This window comes from Scatophagus argus, chromosome 19 (genome assembly GCF_020382885.2).
Source record: "Scatophagus argus isolate fScaArg1 chromosome 19, fScaArg1.pri, whole genome shotgun sequence".
NCBI lineage: Eukaryota > Metazoa > Chordata > Actinopteri > Scatophagidae > Scatophagus > Scatophagus argus.
The window spans coordinates 361,712-375,305 of record NC_058511.1 but is presented as its reverse complement, the minus strand read 5'-3'; the positions used below and the strand labels follow the sequence as shown (position 1 = coordinate 375,305).

The 13,594-nt window shown below is 47.7% G+C and overlaps 2 protein-coding genes across 5 annotated transcripts; one reads left to right on the top strand and one right to left on the bottom strand.

Moving 5' to 3' along the window:
- On the bottom strand, positions 1 to 5,615 carry LOC124050806 (kunitz-type protease inhibitor 1-like). 4 transcript variants are annotated; one of them, XM_046373654.1, is made up of 10 exons: positions 4,911 to 5,608; positions 3,966 to 4,126; positions 3,655 to 3,796; positions 2,887 to 3,057; positions 2,771 to 2,806; positions 2,535 to 2,663; positions 2,324 to 2,374; positions 2,064 to 2,237; positions 1,031 to 1,093; positions 1 to 857 (listed from the first exon to the last, which is right to left on the bottom strand). In XM_046373654.1, exons 1-10 carry the CDS (start codon positions 5,329 to 5,331, stop codon positions 676 to 678), a joined length of 1,530 nt encoding a protein of 509 aa, XP_046229610.1. In that variant the 5' UTR covers positions 5,332 to 5,608; the 3' UTR covers positions 1 to 675. The 4 variants fall into 4 exon arrangements, with proteins under 4 accessions (XP_046229610.1, XP_046229611.1, XP_046229613.1 ...); XM_046373655.1 differs by having other exon boundaries at positions 2,064 to 2,234; positions 4,911 to 5,601; XM_046373657.1 differs by lacking the exon at positions 2,535 to 2,663 and having other exon boundaries at positions 4,911 to 5,615.
- A 2,349-nt stretch (positions 5,616 to 7,964) lies between these two features.
- Positions 7,965 to 13,131, top strand: bub1ba (BUB1 mitotic checkpoint serine/threonine kinase Ba). Its single transcript, XM_046373493.1, has 16 exons — positions 7,965 to 8,102; positions 9,008 to 9,068; positions 9,398 to 9,588; positions 9,685 to 9,779; positions 9,947 to 10,050; positions 10,121 to 10,197; positions 10,293 to 10,321; positions 10,403 to 10,463; positions 10,631 to 10,840; positions 10,954 to 11,091; positions 11,316 to 11,410; positions 11,615 to 11,767; positions 11,906 to 12,039; positions 12,131 to 12,284; positions 12,377 to 12,492; positions 12,934 to 13,131. The coding sequence occupies exons 2-16, from the start codon at positions 9,022 to 9,024 to the stop codon at positions 13,049 to 13,051; spliced, it is 1,722 nt and encodes a 573-aa protein (XP_046229449.1). The 5' UTR covers positions 7,965 to 8,102; positions 9,008 to 9,021; the 3' UTR covers positions 13,052 to 13,131.
- The last annotated feature ends 463 nt before the right edge of the window (positions 13,132 to 13,594 follow it).

The following is a 13,594-nucleotide window of genomic DNA, read 5'->3' as shown; positions in this document are numbered from 1 at the left end:
TTCTTGTTCCAGCATGACTTTATTGACAAAGTGGAGATTAAAAATGTGTTAAACTAATTAAACAACACACATAACTTCATATTTACAGTCAAACGGCTGAAAACAGTTTTCGCATTTTAAATCTGAATGAGAAAAATTCATAAATATATTAAACACAACCTGATATCAAACAGATTAGAACAGAAACCCGACACACTGTAAAAACATGTGCAAGTGAACGTGATTCATTCACCAAACAAACCAAAGTGATGCCACTGACGCTTCTTTATGGAGGAAAACAACAACAGAAAACCAGAAGGAAATGGAGGAAAACAGGAAGGTGAAATATGTGAAGCCACCCTGGAGCAACATGCTAACATCAGCATGTTTAGCTAATGTTTTACTGTGGTCACCATTAGGTTAGCATGCTGGCTAATTAGCAGTAAACACAAAGAGCAGCTGAGGCTGATGTGAACGTCATTACCTCTGTAGCTGTTTATTCATAAACCCGAGTGTTGAACACATTAAAATGTTGATCTGATGATGGCGCTAAATGAAAAGTCAGAGCATAAACAAGTTGTTGAAATTCTGCCAAAAGTGAACAGAAAACTGAACACATTTTTGTGTCATTTTCTCTTCAAAAATGTTAATGAGAGAAACCGCAGAACAGCAGCTGGTGGTGTCGCCGTGGTGATTTCATGCCGGTTTGGTGGTGCTGTTGTAAACAAGCGTGTCCCCCTCTGACAGCGCCACATGGGCGGGGCTTGTGGCCACAGGCCTATGGGCGTGCTTCTTTTTGGACTTCAGGAAGCAGTAGGCAAGGATCGCCAACAGAGCCAAAATGGCCACCGTCAGGAGAACTGCCAGTGCTATGTTACCTGAGGAAGAGACAACGCATTCACTTCCTGTCAGCTGACCCCACTGAGAAGTAAAACTTAGAAATCCACCACTTTGTGCTTGCTTTGAAATTTAACAAAGTGTCAGTGTAGACTTCATCCCTGGACATTAAAGGTGATCACTTTGGAAAAAGAGATGAAGTAAAATTTCTTACTGGAGTCACTTTCTTCTTGTTTGTCAAAACGGTCAAACATCCCTCTGAAAAAGACGTTACGCTCTGCAGAAACACACACAGACAGTCCCAATCACAAATACTACACAATGCGTGGTACTACACACCAGCACCTGCAGCACTGAATGGTGCCACACAGCACTGTGTGTGCTGAGTGCACATCTGTCATGATGTGATAAACAAACATTAACATAAACATCTGTATTTTCCCATCAGGAAAGAAGAACTTGAAGGAAGCACTAGAGGCAGCGGAAGGTATTATGGTATGGCACTATATGGAACCACTGTAAATGGGACCACATGGGATGATATGGGCTCCATAAACATGTGGTCCTATGTGGTCCTATCCATCCAGTCTCTACGCCGCTTACCCATCAGGGTCGCGGGGGGCTGGAGCCAATCCCAGCTGACTACTGGCGAGAGGCGGGTTCACCCTGGACTGGTCGCCAGTCAGTCGCAGGGCTCCTATGTGGTACTACATGGAAGTAAATACAGTAGTTAAAAATGTGTCTTTTGGCCAACACCGGTTGCTCGGTGTGCCGTCCTCTGCCCAGATCACTGGAACCCGGCAGAGCGTCGGTGATGTCAGTGAGGTGTCTGTAGGCGCCCAGTTGCAGCCTGTTCACCCTACAGCCACCCGACAACAGGTACGCAGCTACCTGCTGTCACGCCAGCAGACCACAGATCAGCTCCTGTCCTCAGGCTGTGAGACTCCTGAACTCATCCTTTTTCAATATAAAAACCGTCTGCTTTTTATGAATCTTCTGTGAGTAGCAACTTACTTTTGTTAAACAGCCTGTTGTAAAATACTAAAAATGAACAAATCTTGACTGATGCAGTGAAAATATAAAAACAGATGATATGAACATGTGGCTTACATCGGACAGTGAGATATTACATGGTACTGTAACAATAATAATGTATAGATCTGTGGACCTCTGAGTACATTTGTACATAGCAGTACTACACGGTATTACATGGTACTGTCCTGCGTGTATTTGTGTGTATTTAGTACCAGTCACTCCATCGCAGGTCTCGCTGCATTTGTTTTCTTTCTCAAAGTTGTTCCCGTTTGCGTCACAGCCGCCATAGGTGAAACGAGAGCACTTCCTGTTCATGGGGTCGTAGTACCAGCGGGTGTGACTCGCCCGGCACGGTCCGGTGTGAGGGGGCTCTGTGCACCGAGCTGCTGGGGGGCGGGGCGTCATTAGCATGTAGCTTGTTAGCATTGAGCGCTAGCAGGGAATTCAGAGATAAAAAGACCAAACAGCTGACCTTTTCTCTGGTTCACGTCGATGTTCAGCAGGCGGGTGAAGGTCTGGTTCACTGAGGAAGAGGAGGAAGACAAAGGTCAGAGCTGTCTATCTTTGTGAGGCCCAAAGTGAATGAGGGAGGACATTTTGTCTTGTCCTGACATTGTGCAGAACTACCTGAGGGTTCAGACTTGTTTCAGGTTTAAGTGTGTGTGTGTGTGTGTGTGTGTTACGTTGGCTGCAGAGCTCCTCGTCTGATCCGTCGCTGCAGTGCTTCAGACCATCACACTCCAGAGTTCTGTCCAGACAGCAGCCATTTCCACAGATCAGCTGATTGGAAGGACATTGTGAGCCACACACCTCTGAAAACACACACACACACACACACACACACACACACACACACAGGTTTATCCTGTACGTCCTAAACATGTTGCAAAGGCTGATGTGAAGGGACTGTGAGACTGACCAGCAGCAGGCAGAGCGAGGCTCCTCTCTGAAGACACTGTGGACACAAAACAGAGACGAGTAGTAATCTGTGTGTGTGTGTATATGTGTGTGCGTGTGGTCAGGAGTGCGGCTTACCTGTGACTCCTCTGCAAGCAGACAAGCACTCGCCCTTGGACAGGAAGTTGTTTAAGTTTGGTTTACAGCCTCCGAACACAAACTGCTTGCAGTCGCCCGTCGCGGCGTCGTAACGCCAGCGAGGAAATGCAGCGCGACACGGACCGACCTTCTCCGGAGCCCGACAGAACACTGACACACAGGACAGGAGTTTCACAGGTTAGCTTTCATTCAGTGTATTTCTTTATTTCCACAAAGAAATATTATATATTACACAAGTACTACTACTATCGGTGTACTGCCTGCTAAAACAGTCAGTCCTAACTCTGTACTACTGCAAAGTAGTACGGAGTTAGGACTGTACTGGATGATGGATTTAAACATTAACCCATAGCCCGGGGTGTGTCGGGTAACCATGGCAACATGCCAACGGTCACATGTTACTCAACCTTTTACAGCCTGAAACTGGAGCTGAACCCAGATCAGCTTGAACTGAGTGTTTATTTGGGAAAGACTCATAAAGCCTCAGGGCCTCACAGGGCAGGTTCATCGTGTGTGTGTGTGCGTGTGTGTGTGTGAGGTATTCCAGTCGGACCAGTCTGAGTCAAGGTATGAATCACCAGTGTGAAAACACAAACTGATTGACTTCACTGAACACAGAAACTGATTCTGTTTTCATCAGAAAATCAATAACCTGTCAATGCAGCAGAGTTTGACTGATCAATAACTTGATCTGAACAGTCACGAGGTTCCTGTTTACAGTGAACTACATTTCCCATGAGCACTCACAGCTGGACATCTCTGGGCTGAGGACGAGGACGGTGACTGTGTCAGCGTGTGATCGGCCGTTGGAGTCGGTGACGGTCAGCTGGAAGACGTACGAGCCGGGCTCCAGGTTGGAGAGTCGCACCTGGTCAGGTAGCTCCGTCTTCTGCAGAGTCACGTTCACAAATGACTTCATTTAAATCTTTATTCGCACAGACGCACAGTGACAGGTGCGAGTTTGGCATCATGGATGCTGCTGCGCTGAACACAAACCATCTCATTGGTTACAGCTACCTGTGTTAAGCTCCGGCCCCCCATGACTCAGCAGTTCTTACCTCCATCTTGACGCCATCAGCTCTGCTCTGCAGGGTCCACTGGTAGTCTGTGATGTGGGCGTTGCCGAGCGCCAGGCTCTGGATGCCGTTGAGCGTCACCGTCTCTCCGGGCTGAACGACGGCATCACGACCTGCGATGGCGATGGGCGGGGCCTGCTCGTCTGGAGACACACATGATGTTTCAGTACAAAGGTTGTGTGTGTGTGTGTGTGTAAATTATTTAGGGTCACATGACCTCAGTTCATCTGTTCGTGTGATTCACAGGGATAACCAATCACAGCTGAGATGAGGCAGATACACACTTTGTCTGTGAAGTAAAAAACATGTTTTAGGCTCAGTGACTTTACAAGCTGCTGTGAACTGAACTTCTGACGCGTCTCAATCGCTTTCCTTCCGTTTCCTGAATCAGGCTGAAAAATTAAAAGAAATGTCTCAGCTGTGACGTCATGTCTGGTGTCGTCCTCACCTGGGTCACCTGTGCAAACAGGAAGTCACTGAAGTATCAGGAGCAAGTGATGTATTAAAGTTACCTGCTGATCCTTCGTGCTCTGCATGTTAAAATCTGTGTGTTTGGAGTGCAGATCGTGATGAAGCTAAGCTACGCTAAGCTACGCTAAGCTACGCTAAGCTAACTGACAGCATCGTGAGGTAAACTGAGGTTTGGTGTGTCGCCAGTGAGGTACGAATACTTCTGCTGAAGTAGTACATACTTCAGCGTGATGCGCCTCCACAGTGACGTGTGTTCAGGTGTGCTCAGGTGCAACAGCTGACTCAGGTGTCTCCATCAGCCTCCTCCTAGTGTGTAGTCCTATTGGCTGGAACAGCTGGAGTGATTCTGTATGAATCTCTCCACAGACGACCTTGTGGTCTGACGCGGTGCTGAACATACACCTCTGATACGGATCTGATCTGCCGGTAGATATTGGTCCTGTAGTGCGAACTCACCTGCTCCCTGCGGTCCCTGCAGATGTTTCAGGAACACAGACTCTTTGATGTAGCTCTGGTATCCGGCCAGGTTCACGAACCGGCACACGAACCGATTTCTGTGGACGCAGCTGAACAGGACGCAGGTGTGGTTGTCGGCCGCTGCCGCTCCGGTGCCGCGCGGCTCCAGCAGCACCAGGTTGCAGCGTGGGTCGTCACAGCACAAGCGCTCACAGTCCTCCGCGGAGCGCACATGCGCGGTGGCCAGCAGAGCCGCTCCTTCCTTCACCGCGTCCTCCGCGTCCAGCACGAAGTTCTCCTGAGCGGAGCGGAAGGTCTCGCTGCAATGCGCGTCCTCTGTCTCTCCGGTGGTCCGCAGGGGATGGAGGAGGACGAGGAGGAGGAGAGGGAGGAAGAGGGAGGAAGAGGAGGGGGGAGGCATTTTCAAAGTCAGTGTGGGTTTTCAGCCTCCAGACGCGTCGCACCGCTTCGCTCTAAAGATTCACGCGTCGACAGAAGAGCGGGAAGCGATTTTTTTGTTCGTTCAGCTGTTAATAAAAGCGAAATCGTTCAAAAAGCAGTCAGTATAAAGTGCTCTGTGTGCTCTGTTGTTTCTCTGACCCTCAGGTGTGTCTCACCTGCTCACAAACAGGAAGTACATGAAGACACTCCTCCGACGGGGCCAATTAGCCTGACGTCACTCAGGTGTGGTGACTCCGGAGAAAGCCGGAAATACACTCATCTCACAAGTGACATCATGCATTATTAATAATAAAGTAATCACCGAGTGTGCCTGTCATGAAAGATCAAATCATCGTTGGCCGATCTGGAATCAGTAAATCTGAACAGATTCATTGATGTTTAATGTTTCACCTGAATCTCATCGGCTTTAATTTATTATTTGGGCACATTTGCATTCACCGTGCGGTCATTTCTGTTCCGCTACTACTAATGCTGAAGGAAGCCGAGAAGGAGGCGCCTTGTTCACACAGTAAATACAAAAACATCACCATCAAGTAGTAAAATAATGTTGTTGTTGTAACGCCCCCTTGTGGATAAGACTGGAAACAGAAAGTGTTTAACACTGCATCACCTTTATTTTCTTGGAGGACTCTGGATGTTCTTTGTGTGTGAGTCCTGCAGAGATGCTAAGTTTTGTCTCAAATCCATCAGTTGTTGTTAAGCGGAATCAATGAACACTTGAATTAAACTCATTCAGAGCTGATTGGATTTGGTTTGTTGTTTTTCAATTCATTTATATAATGCCAAATCACAACTACAGTTGTCTCTGTAGAGCAGGCATCTCAAACTGGTCCACAGGAGGGCCGGTGTGGCTGCAGGTTTTTGTGCCAACCAACCAAGAGCACACCGTTTGACCAATCAACTGTCTGAAGACGGAGATCAGTTGATTAAATGAGTCAAGTCTGGTGTGCTGCTACTTGGTTGGAAAGAAAACCTGCAGCCACACCGGCCCTCCTGTGGACCAGTTTGAGATGCCTGATGTAGAGCAAGTCTTGATCAAACTCTTTAGAAGCACTGTGTCTGTTTATAAGGAAATATTAAACTGTGCTGAGAGCATAGTATAGTTTTTAATGACTATTCTTCAGCAAAATGAAGATAGAAAAGGCTCATAAGGCAACAAAAACACAACAATTCTTAGTTTCAGCTGATTATACATTAATGAAAACACGATTATGATTAGTATATTCAATTTCTGCTCACAGATGCCCCTAAATCCATGATGGTAGGAGACCAACAAGAGGCCAACGAGTTAAACCTGTTCTTCAACAGGTTTGAAGTTGTGGACACTTCCCATCCCTCACCCACACCTCCTCACCACTGTGGACCTCAGCCTCCACCCCTCCACCTCCACTGTCTTTTCCTAACAGGTCAGAGCCTCCATTCACCAACAGCAGGGATGCTGTGAGGATGGAGCTCAGCTTGAGCCCCAAACTCCTGAAAGGATGTGCGGCCCAGCTGTGTGATGTTTGTCTGCACATTTTCCAACTGAGCCTGAGCATGATGGTCGTTCCTGCTCCGTGGAAAACAACACGTCTGGTTCCAGTGCCGAAGAACAACCACCCAAACTCACACAGTGACTACAGACTCGTGGCCTTGACATCACACGCCATGACGTCACTGGAGAGGCTGGTCCTAAAGCACGTCCGATCAGTGGTGGAACCATACCTGGACCCCCTACAATTCGCATACCAGCCATGTATTGGAGCTGATGACACCATCATCTACCTGCTGCACAGAGCCTACGCACACCTGGACAGGGCAGGCAGCACTGTGAGAGTCATGTTCTTCGACTTTTCCAGTGCTTTCAACACAATAAGACCTGCTCTACTCTGCAGTAAGCTCCTGGACATGCAGGTGAATGACTCCTGGTCACCTGGATTGGGGACTACCTCATTGGCCGGCCACAGTACGTGAGGCTGCAGAACACCACCTCAGACACCATACTGAGCAGCGCTTGTCTCTTTTGCACGCCTCTTTGTATTGCACCCCTGGCATAACAATTTTCTTCAGGATCAATAAAGTTCTTATCTTAAATCCACACAATGGCTCTTCAAAATAAAAGATTTTTTCACTAATCCATCTAGTTTTTATTTTTCAGATTGAAGCTGAAGTGACTGTACGATCAGTGTTTTTTTGTGATTACCTGTAACTGTGCTATTAATTACATTGTACGTGTAATTAGTGCATTAGAAGCTGCCAACATGCAGTACACACTTCAACCAGCGGAGGCAGTATGAACACATGTAACCCCATAGCGGAAGTGACGCAAATTCTTGTCGCCGAATCGTCCAATCAGAGCCGCCGCGGGACGTTTTTAAAGCAGCTTTGACAGCGAGGTGTTTTGAATAGTGTTTTGTTTCTTTGGACATTACTGAACTGAAAGGTAAGAAGAAAACCACGAAAACACTGAAGCTAAAGCTAAAGCTTGTTGCTGATGTTAAACTGCTAACTGACTTGATCGGCACCCTCGCCGAAATCTCTGACGTTTTCCGTTTAGGGGGCAGATGTGTGTTGAAAATAGAAAGTCGTCTGACTGAGGCTGACTGTGAAATGATATTCACAAACCCTTCACTCCGGCTCACGTCGTGCGACACTCAGGAAGCAGTCTTAAAGTTGAAAAGCTGTGCAGCAGGATTGTAACTGTAGCGCCCCCTTTGGCACATGAACGAAGACGCGACGAGCTTCGAGCAGGTGATGTGTCTTTATTGAGATCTTCGGTGTATATGAGGTCAAGAGCAAACGCAGACGATAAGCACCGTGAAATATAACAAGCCCTGCATTGAAAAAGGTTATAGTTCAATTAAAGGTCATGCATAAAACACAACGCATTCAATCAACTTAAGCTCACAGTTACTGACTAAACTAGACGACTGTGCAGTATTGCTTAAAGTAAATAACATGCAGTGAAACACATCCCCTTTTGTTCCGTACATAAAATATAAACTCGCACTTCTTACAATAAAACAAATCCTTGTACCTCAAGCCGCTTCCAGAGGACGCTAATGTTAAAGTTAGGACGCCGACGTGCTAGCAGCTCAAGTTAAGCTCGCCTCGTACTTCTCAGTTAAACTGGACAGAACAGAAGGACAACAAAAGAGACGAAGTGAATCATTTCAGTAAATTCGCTCCCTGCAGGATAAACTGCTAGCAAAGTGCAGCGAATGCGTCACCGCGATCCATGCACCACAACAAACAAACGCGCCGGAAGCGGAAGACGGAAGTTCCGCTAAATACAGTTCACAAGGAATCCACCAGGGGGTGCTGTAGTCTTAGAAATCATCTGAGGCAGTTTCTGAATGATTGCGGTCATCTAGAGTAACATCTGGACGTTAGTGAGCCGTGACCTCTGGTTCAGCTGAAGCTATCAGTAACGAACTCTCAACAACACACTGAACGCTCCCAGGTTTTAAACAGTAACCACTCATTTCTGTCAATTTTTGTTGTTGAGTTGAACACAAACGGTCAGTACATTCTCATTCAGTGGTTACTGTTACTTGTGCTTTCACGACAGCTTTGTGAAGTCTTCTGTGAATGTTGAACATGAGCTGATGAGTGACTGGTTCAGACTGACAGCTGTGTTCTGATTGGTCCGGCAGATCCAGGTGCGGTCATGGCTGAGGGGTTGCTGATGCAGGTGGGACCGTCTGTCTACACGCAGTAAGTGTGTTTCAGTACAGAAGCCCAGAGAGGACAAAAGGATGAATCTGTGAACCAGACGAGTTTGTGCTTCATTGGCTCTGGCACATACATGTGACTGGGGGCGGGGTTTATATGTTGACTTTGCAGTCTGTGGTTTGATGTTTTGTGAGCCAATAGGGTTTGAGCATCAGCAGTAGTTTAATCACATGACGCAGGCTACGAAACCTTCCACTTTACCACAATGTGTCTGGAACAAAAACAAAACCGATTCATCATTCAAACCGCTGACTCATAGAACTATCAGCTCCGCATCTTGAACTCCTCCACCCATTTGCCTGTTGTGGCAGCAGGTCGGCCCATCAGAGCGAGTCCTCGGTACAGACACACCTGGGCGGAGGGGCGGGGCTTCAGCAGGAGTGTGGCGCCAATCAGAGGAGTGCATACTGTAAAGAGCTGCTGATGAGAGGAGGAACAGAGTTCAGCTTTGAAGAGCTCAGAGCTGAAAGATACAACAAGCAGCAAAGCTTTCAACTTGACGGTGTGTTCACTGACCTCATGACACACTCACCGACACGCTCACTGACCTCATGACACGTTCACTGACCTCAGGACTAGTGATGGTTTTTTCCTTTAGAGAAACTGAGATGTCTGAAGGAGCTGAAGGAGCAGCTTAGTGTGGAGTTGGAGGAGAAGAAGAAACTTTTACTGCTGAGAAAGTCTCAACAACAGGTGGACTGATACACTGATACTGACACTACTGCAGATACGTACCGACGTACTACAGATAACAAACTCCCCATTCTGTTACAAGAATATGTTTCTGAACTGTCTGTTATCAGACAGAAGTCGGTGAACTGCTCCCTGTGACCTTAGACAAACCAGTGGTCTCCCTGCAGGTGGTCCCTGAAGGTTCGGCCTCTCAGATCAGAGGATGTGGTCCGGCCGTCTCTCCCTTCCAGATATACGATGAGTCGCAGTCCGCTGCAGCACAGCCTGCTGGGTAATAAAAGCACAGCTGGTCTCCTCTGGTGTAAGTCAGCTGAAGTCAAACTCTTTGTCTCATTAAACAGAGACAAGCTGCAGGATGACGTTTTCCTCCGTCCCGACGAGAGCGCGCTGTGTCTGAAGATCCAGTATCCACAACCAGGTGAGTGTGAGTCTGTGATCCTGGTCTGGGTGAGTCTGACCATCTCCTGTCTCAGTTTAGTCATCAGCTGTTTGAGGTCTTCGTTTGTCTCTCAGGTGCTGCGGGCGTGTCTGAACACGATCAGGTTTGTGTCTTCTCTCAGTTCGTCTGTCTTGGTGAGTCACTTTGATTCAGTGTTTGTCCACACGTCGTGTCTTCACTGCAGACTGAACCCCACGATTCTTCTGCTGCACAGAACAACTTTCAGTTCAACAAATCTCCTACAGGTGAGATCAGACGTGTCAACATGCTGACTGTGTTTTCATGCGTCAGCTCCTCTTCCTCCCCCTCTTCGTCTTCATTCACACTGCAGGGGACTCACTTCCTCACTGAGTCTTCGCTGTTGCTCACTGATTAGCATGGCCTGACTCAGTCCTCCTGATGTGAACATCAGGTCATCAGAAGGGGGAGACCATAGACCTTCTGACCGAGGCAGAGACCCGCCGTCCCGAACCAGTGTCAAAAACCAGAAAGAAGCTGAGTCCAATCCAGGAGACCAGCGTGGAGACCAACTCCCTGACCTCACTGGGAGGCTGCAGTCTACTGCAAGAACACCAGGAGGAGGAGGAGCAGGAGGTGGAGGTGAACCGCACTCCATCACCTGGTGAGGTCACCGATTGAGTTGTTATTGACTGTATGTATTTCAGTGGTACTCTGAGGACCACTTTGCTTTGAATCACTTTGCTTACTGCTCCTATTCAAACCTGTTCTTACCAGCTGGAGGCGCCATAGATGCCTGCGACCCAGATGTGCGGCAGCGGCTGCTGGACCTCTGTGATGTCACTTCCTGTCTTGACTTGCACTCAGAGCCCCATCCTCTCCCTACTGTGGAGGAGCACAGCTGGCTGCAGCTGGGTAACCTTCAGGCTCAGGGCAGAAAACAGAAGATGTTTGTTTCTGTACTAACTCTACTGTAAATAAATACTCTAAATACTACTCTACACACAGTTACTGTGATTACTACTGCAGTATTCATATGTGTCATGATCAGTTTTGGCTCAAGAAACATGAAATCCTGCACTGCTGTGGACAAATCATACTTATTATTTATTGGATGTGTGTTGGGTTGTGTCCACCAGGGGGCGTGGTGCACCACATCTACTCCAGAGTGGTGGATGGAGGAAGTTTCTCCATCTATAAAGGAGCTACAGAGGACGACTCTGTTTTCATCAAGGTGAGACTTTACTGGACCCACATAACATCATCCCTCTGAATGCTGTCTGTACACATCGCAGTACTTACATACAAGTACTCGGGCTGATTAGTAATTAGTGATAAAGTTTTTGAAAACGGTTAACGACAACTAAACCAGGACTGAGTGAGTCCAGCCCTGCGGTCTCCATGGCGATGGTTGTGGTGTCCTGTGTTTCCTGTGCAGGTGGACAGCTGCTCCATCCCCTGGGATTTCCATCAGTTTCAGCGTCTGAAGAGGAGTTCGTCCACCGCCGGCAGCCTTCCTCTGATCAGCTGTTTCCTGTTCCTGGATGGTTGCATCACTATCTACACGGCCCGAACCGATCACATGTTTTCTGTGAGTCACTTCCTGTTCATGTCTACAGCTTTTCTCCCTCATCTGGCAGGATGTTCACCTCCACTTGACATTACAAAGACACATGAAGCAGATTAAACGCTGACCTGTGTGTGTGTGTGTGTGTGTGTGTGTGTGCAGCTGACGGAGTGTGCGCCCACCGAGCTGCTGGTCGGTCGTAAATCTGTTGCTCTGTTGCAGCTGGTGTCACAGCTGCACTCCTGCGGGCTGTTGCACGCAGCTCTGCAGCCAAACATCCTCGCCTGTTCTCACAGGTGAGTCGGCACAGGAAGAGGAGGGGGAAGAGTCTTGTGATTTTGTGAAAAGAAAAACAGAAGTAATTGGATTGTATTGTTGTTCCTCCAGATGTGTCTTGAGTCCTGATTGTGTCTTCCCGTTGGACTGGTCATCCTCTGTGGACCTGAACCTCCAGCAGGATGTTACATCTGTCCAGCAGGTCCTGTCAGCTCAGAAATATATCAATGTGGGCCTCTTGGAGCCGGACGCCCCGCCACAGCTGGTACTATAAAACATCTGTCCACGCTGTACTGACCACTCCCCCTTCACTGGGATTGGTAGATTCTAACCCCTCCCTCTTTCTCCACCTGTCAGGTGGACCTGGTAGGCGTGGCCGAAACGGTCCACCTCCTCCTAACCAACAGCCGGATGGTTTCCATTAAAGATGCCGGCGGCTGGACGGCAGAGCAGTTCAGTGGAGACGAACCCTGGTACTGAATGTTTCACTGTAGTGACTCTTCCCTCTCTGACTCTTCCTCTCTGAGTGACTCTTCCTCTCTGACTCTTTCTGTGTGACTCTTCCTCTCTGAGTGACTCTTCCTTTCTGACTCTTCCTCCCTGACTGACTCTTCTTCTCTGAGTGACTCTTCCTCTCTGACTCTTCCTTTTTCACTGTCCCTCTCTGACTCTTCCTCTCTGTCTGACTCTTCCTCCCTGACTCTTCCTCTCTGACTCTTCCTCCCTGACTGACTCTTCCTCTCTGTCTGACTCTTCCTCTCTGAGTGACTCTTCCTCTCTGACTCTTCCTCTCTGTCTTACTCTTCCTCTCTGAATGACTCTTCCTCTCTGACTCTTCCTTTCTCACTGTCCCTCTCTGACTCTTCCTCCCTGACTGACTCTTCCTGTCTGACTCTTCCTTTCTCACTCTGCAGCGACATGTACTCCAGGATGTGGAGGAGGTTTTTTCGCTCGTTGCTAAATCCTGGCGTTGGCTCATCGTCGTCTGTCCTGTTGGAGCTGGAGGAGCAACTGTCAGCACTTTACCACTGAAGCTTCATCTGTTTGTTCTCTGTTTGTCTTTATGAATGTGTTTTTCCATGTGCAACTAAATAAAGTTTTTTTTTTCTAAAATACAACTGTTCTGCTGTTTCTGCTCCATCAATAAGCAGAATTATGGGCCACAATTTCACCTAGAAAATGACTCAAACAAAAAGTTAACCAGGACAGTTTAAAAACCTAAAGAGAAGATTCACATGAAGCAACCTGTTAACCAGAATGTTGTAACACAAGTGTCCCAGCAGGTGGCAGTATTCAACAGGTTGTCCTTTTAAGGGTCATTCCACTCAAAGTAAAGGATGAGCGCAGTCTGGACTCTTGTAGCTTGAATATTGTGTGAACCCACAGACAAAACAGTCATGTCAGTGGGTCTGCAGGGGTTTTCTCACTTTGAGTATGTACATTTAGTGAATACTTTTGCAATATTAAAACACATAAAAGTGTATTTTGTGGGCCTATAACTAGCTCTGAGCTTTGGGGATCTCTTTAGCTGTTAACCCTGAAGTATTTCGCTGTAACTGTGTTAATCGTGTAGAG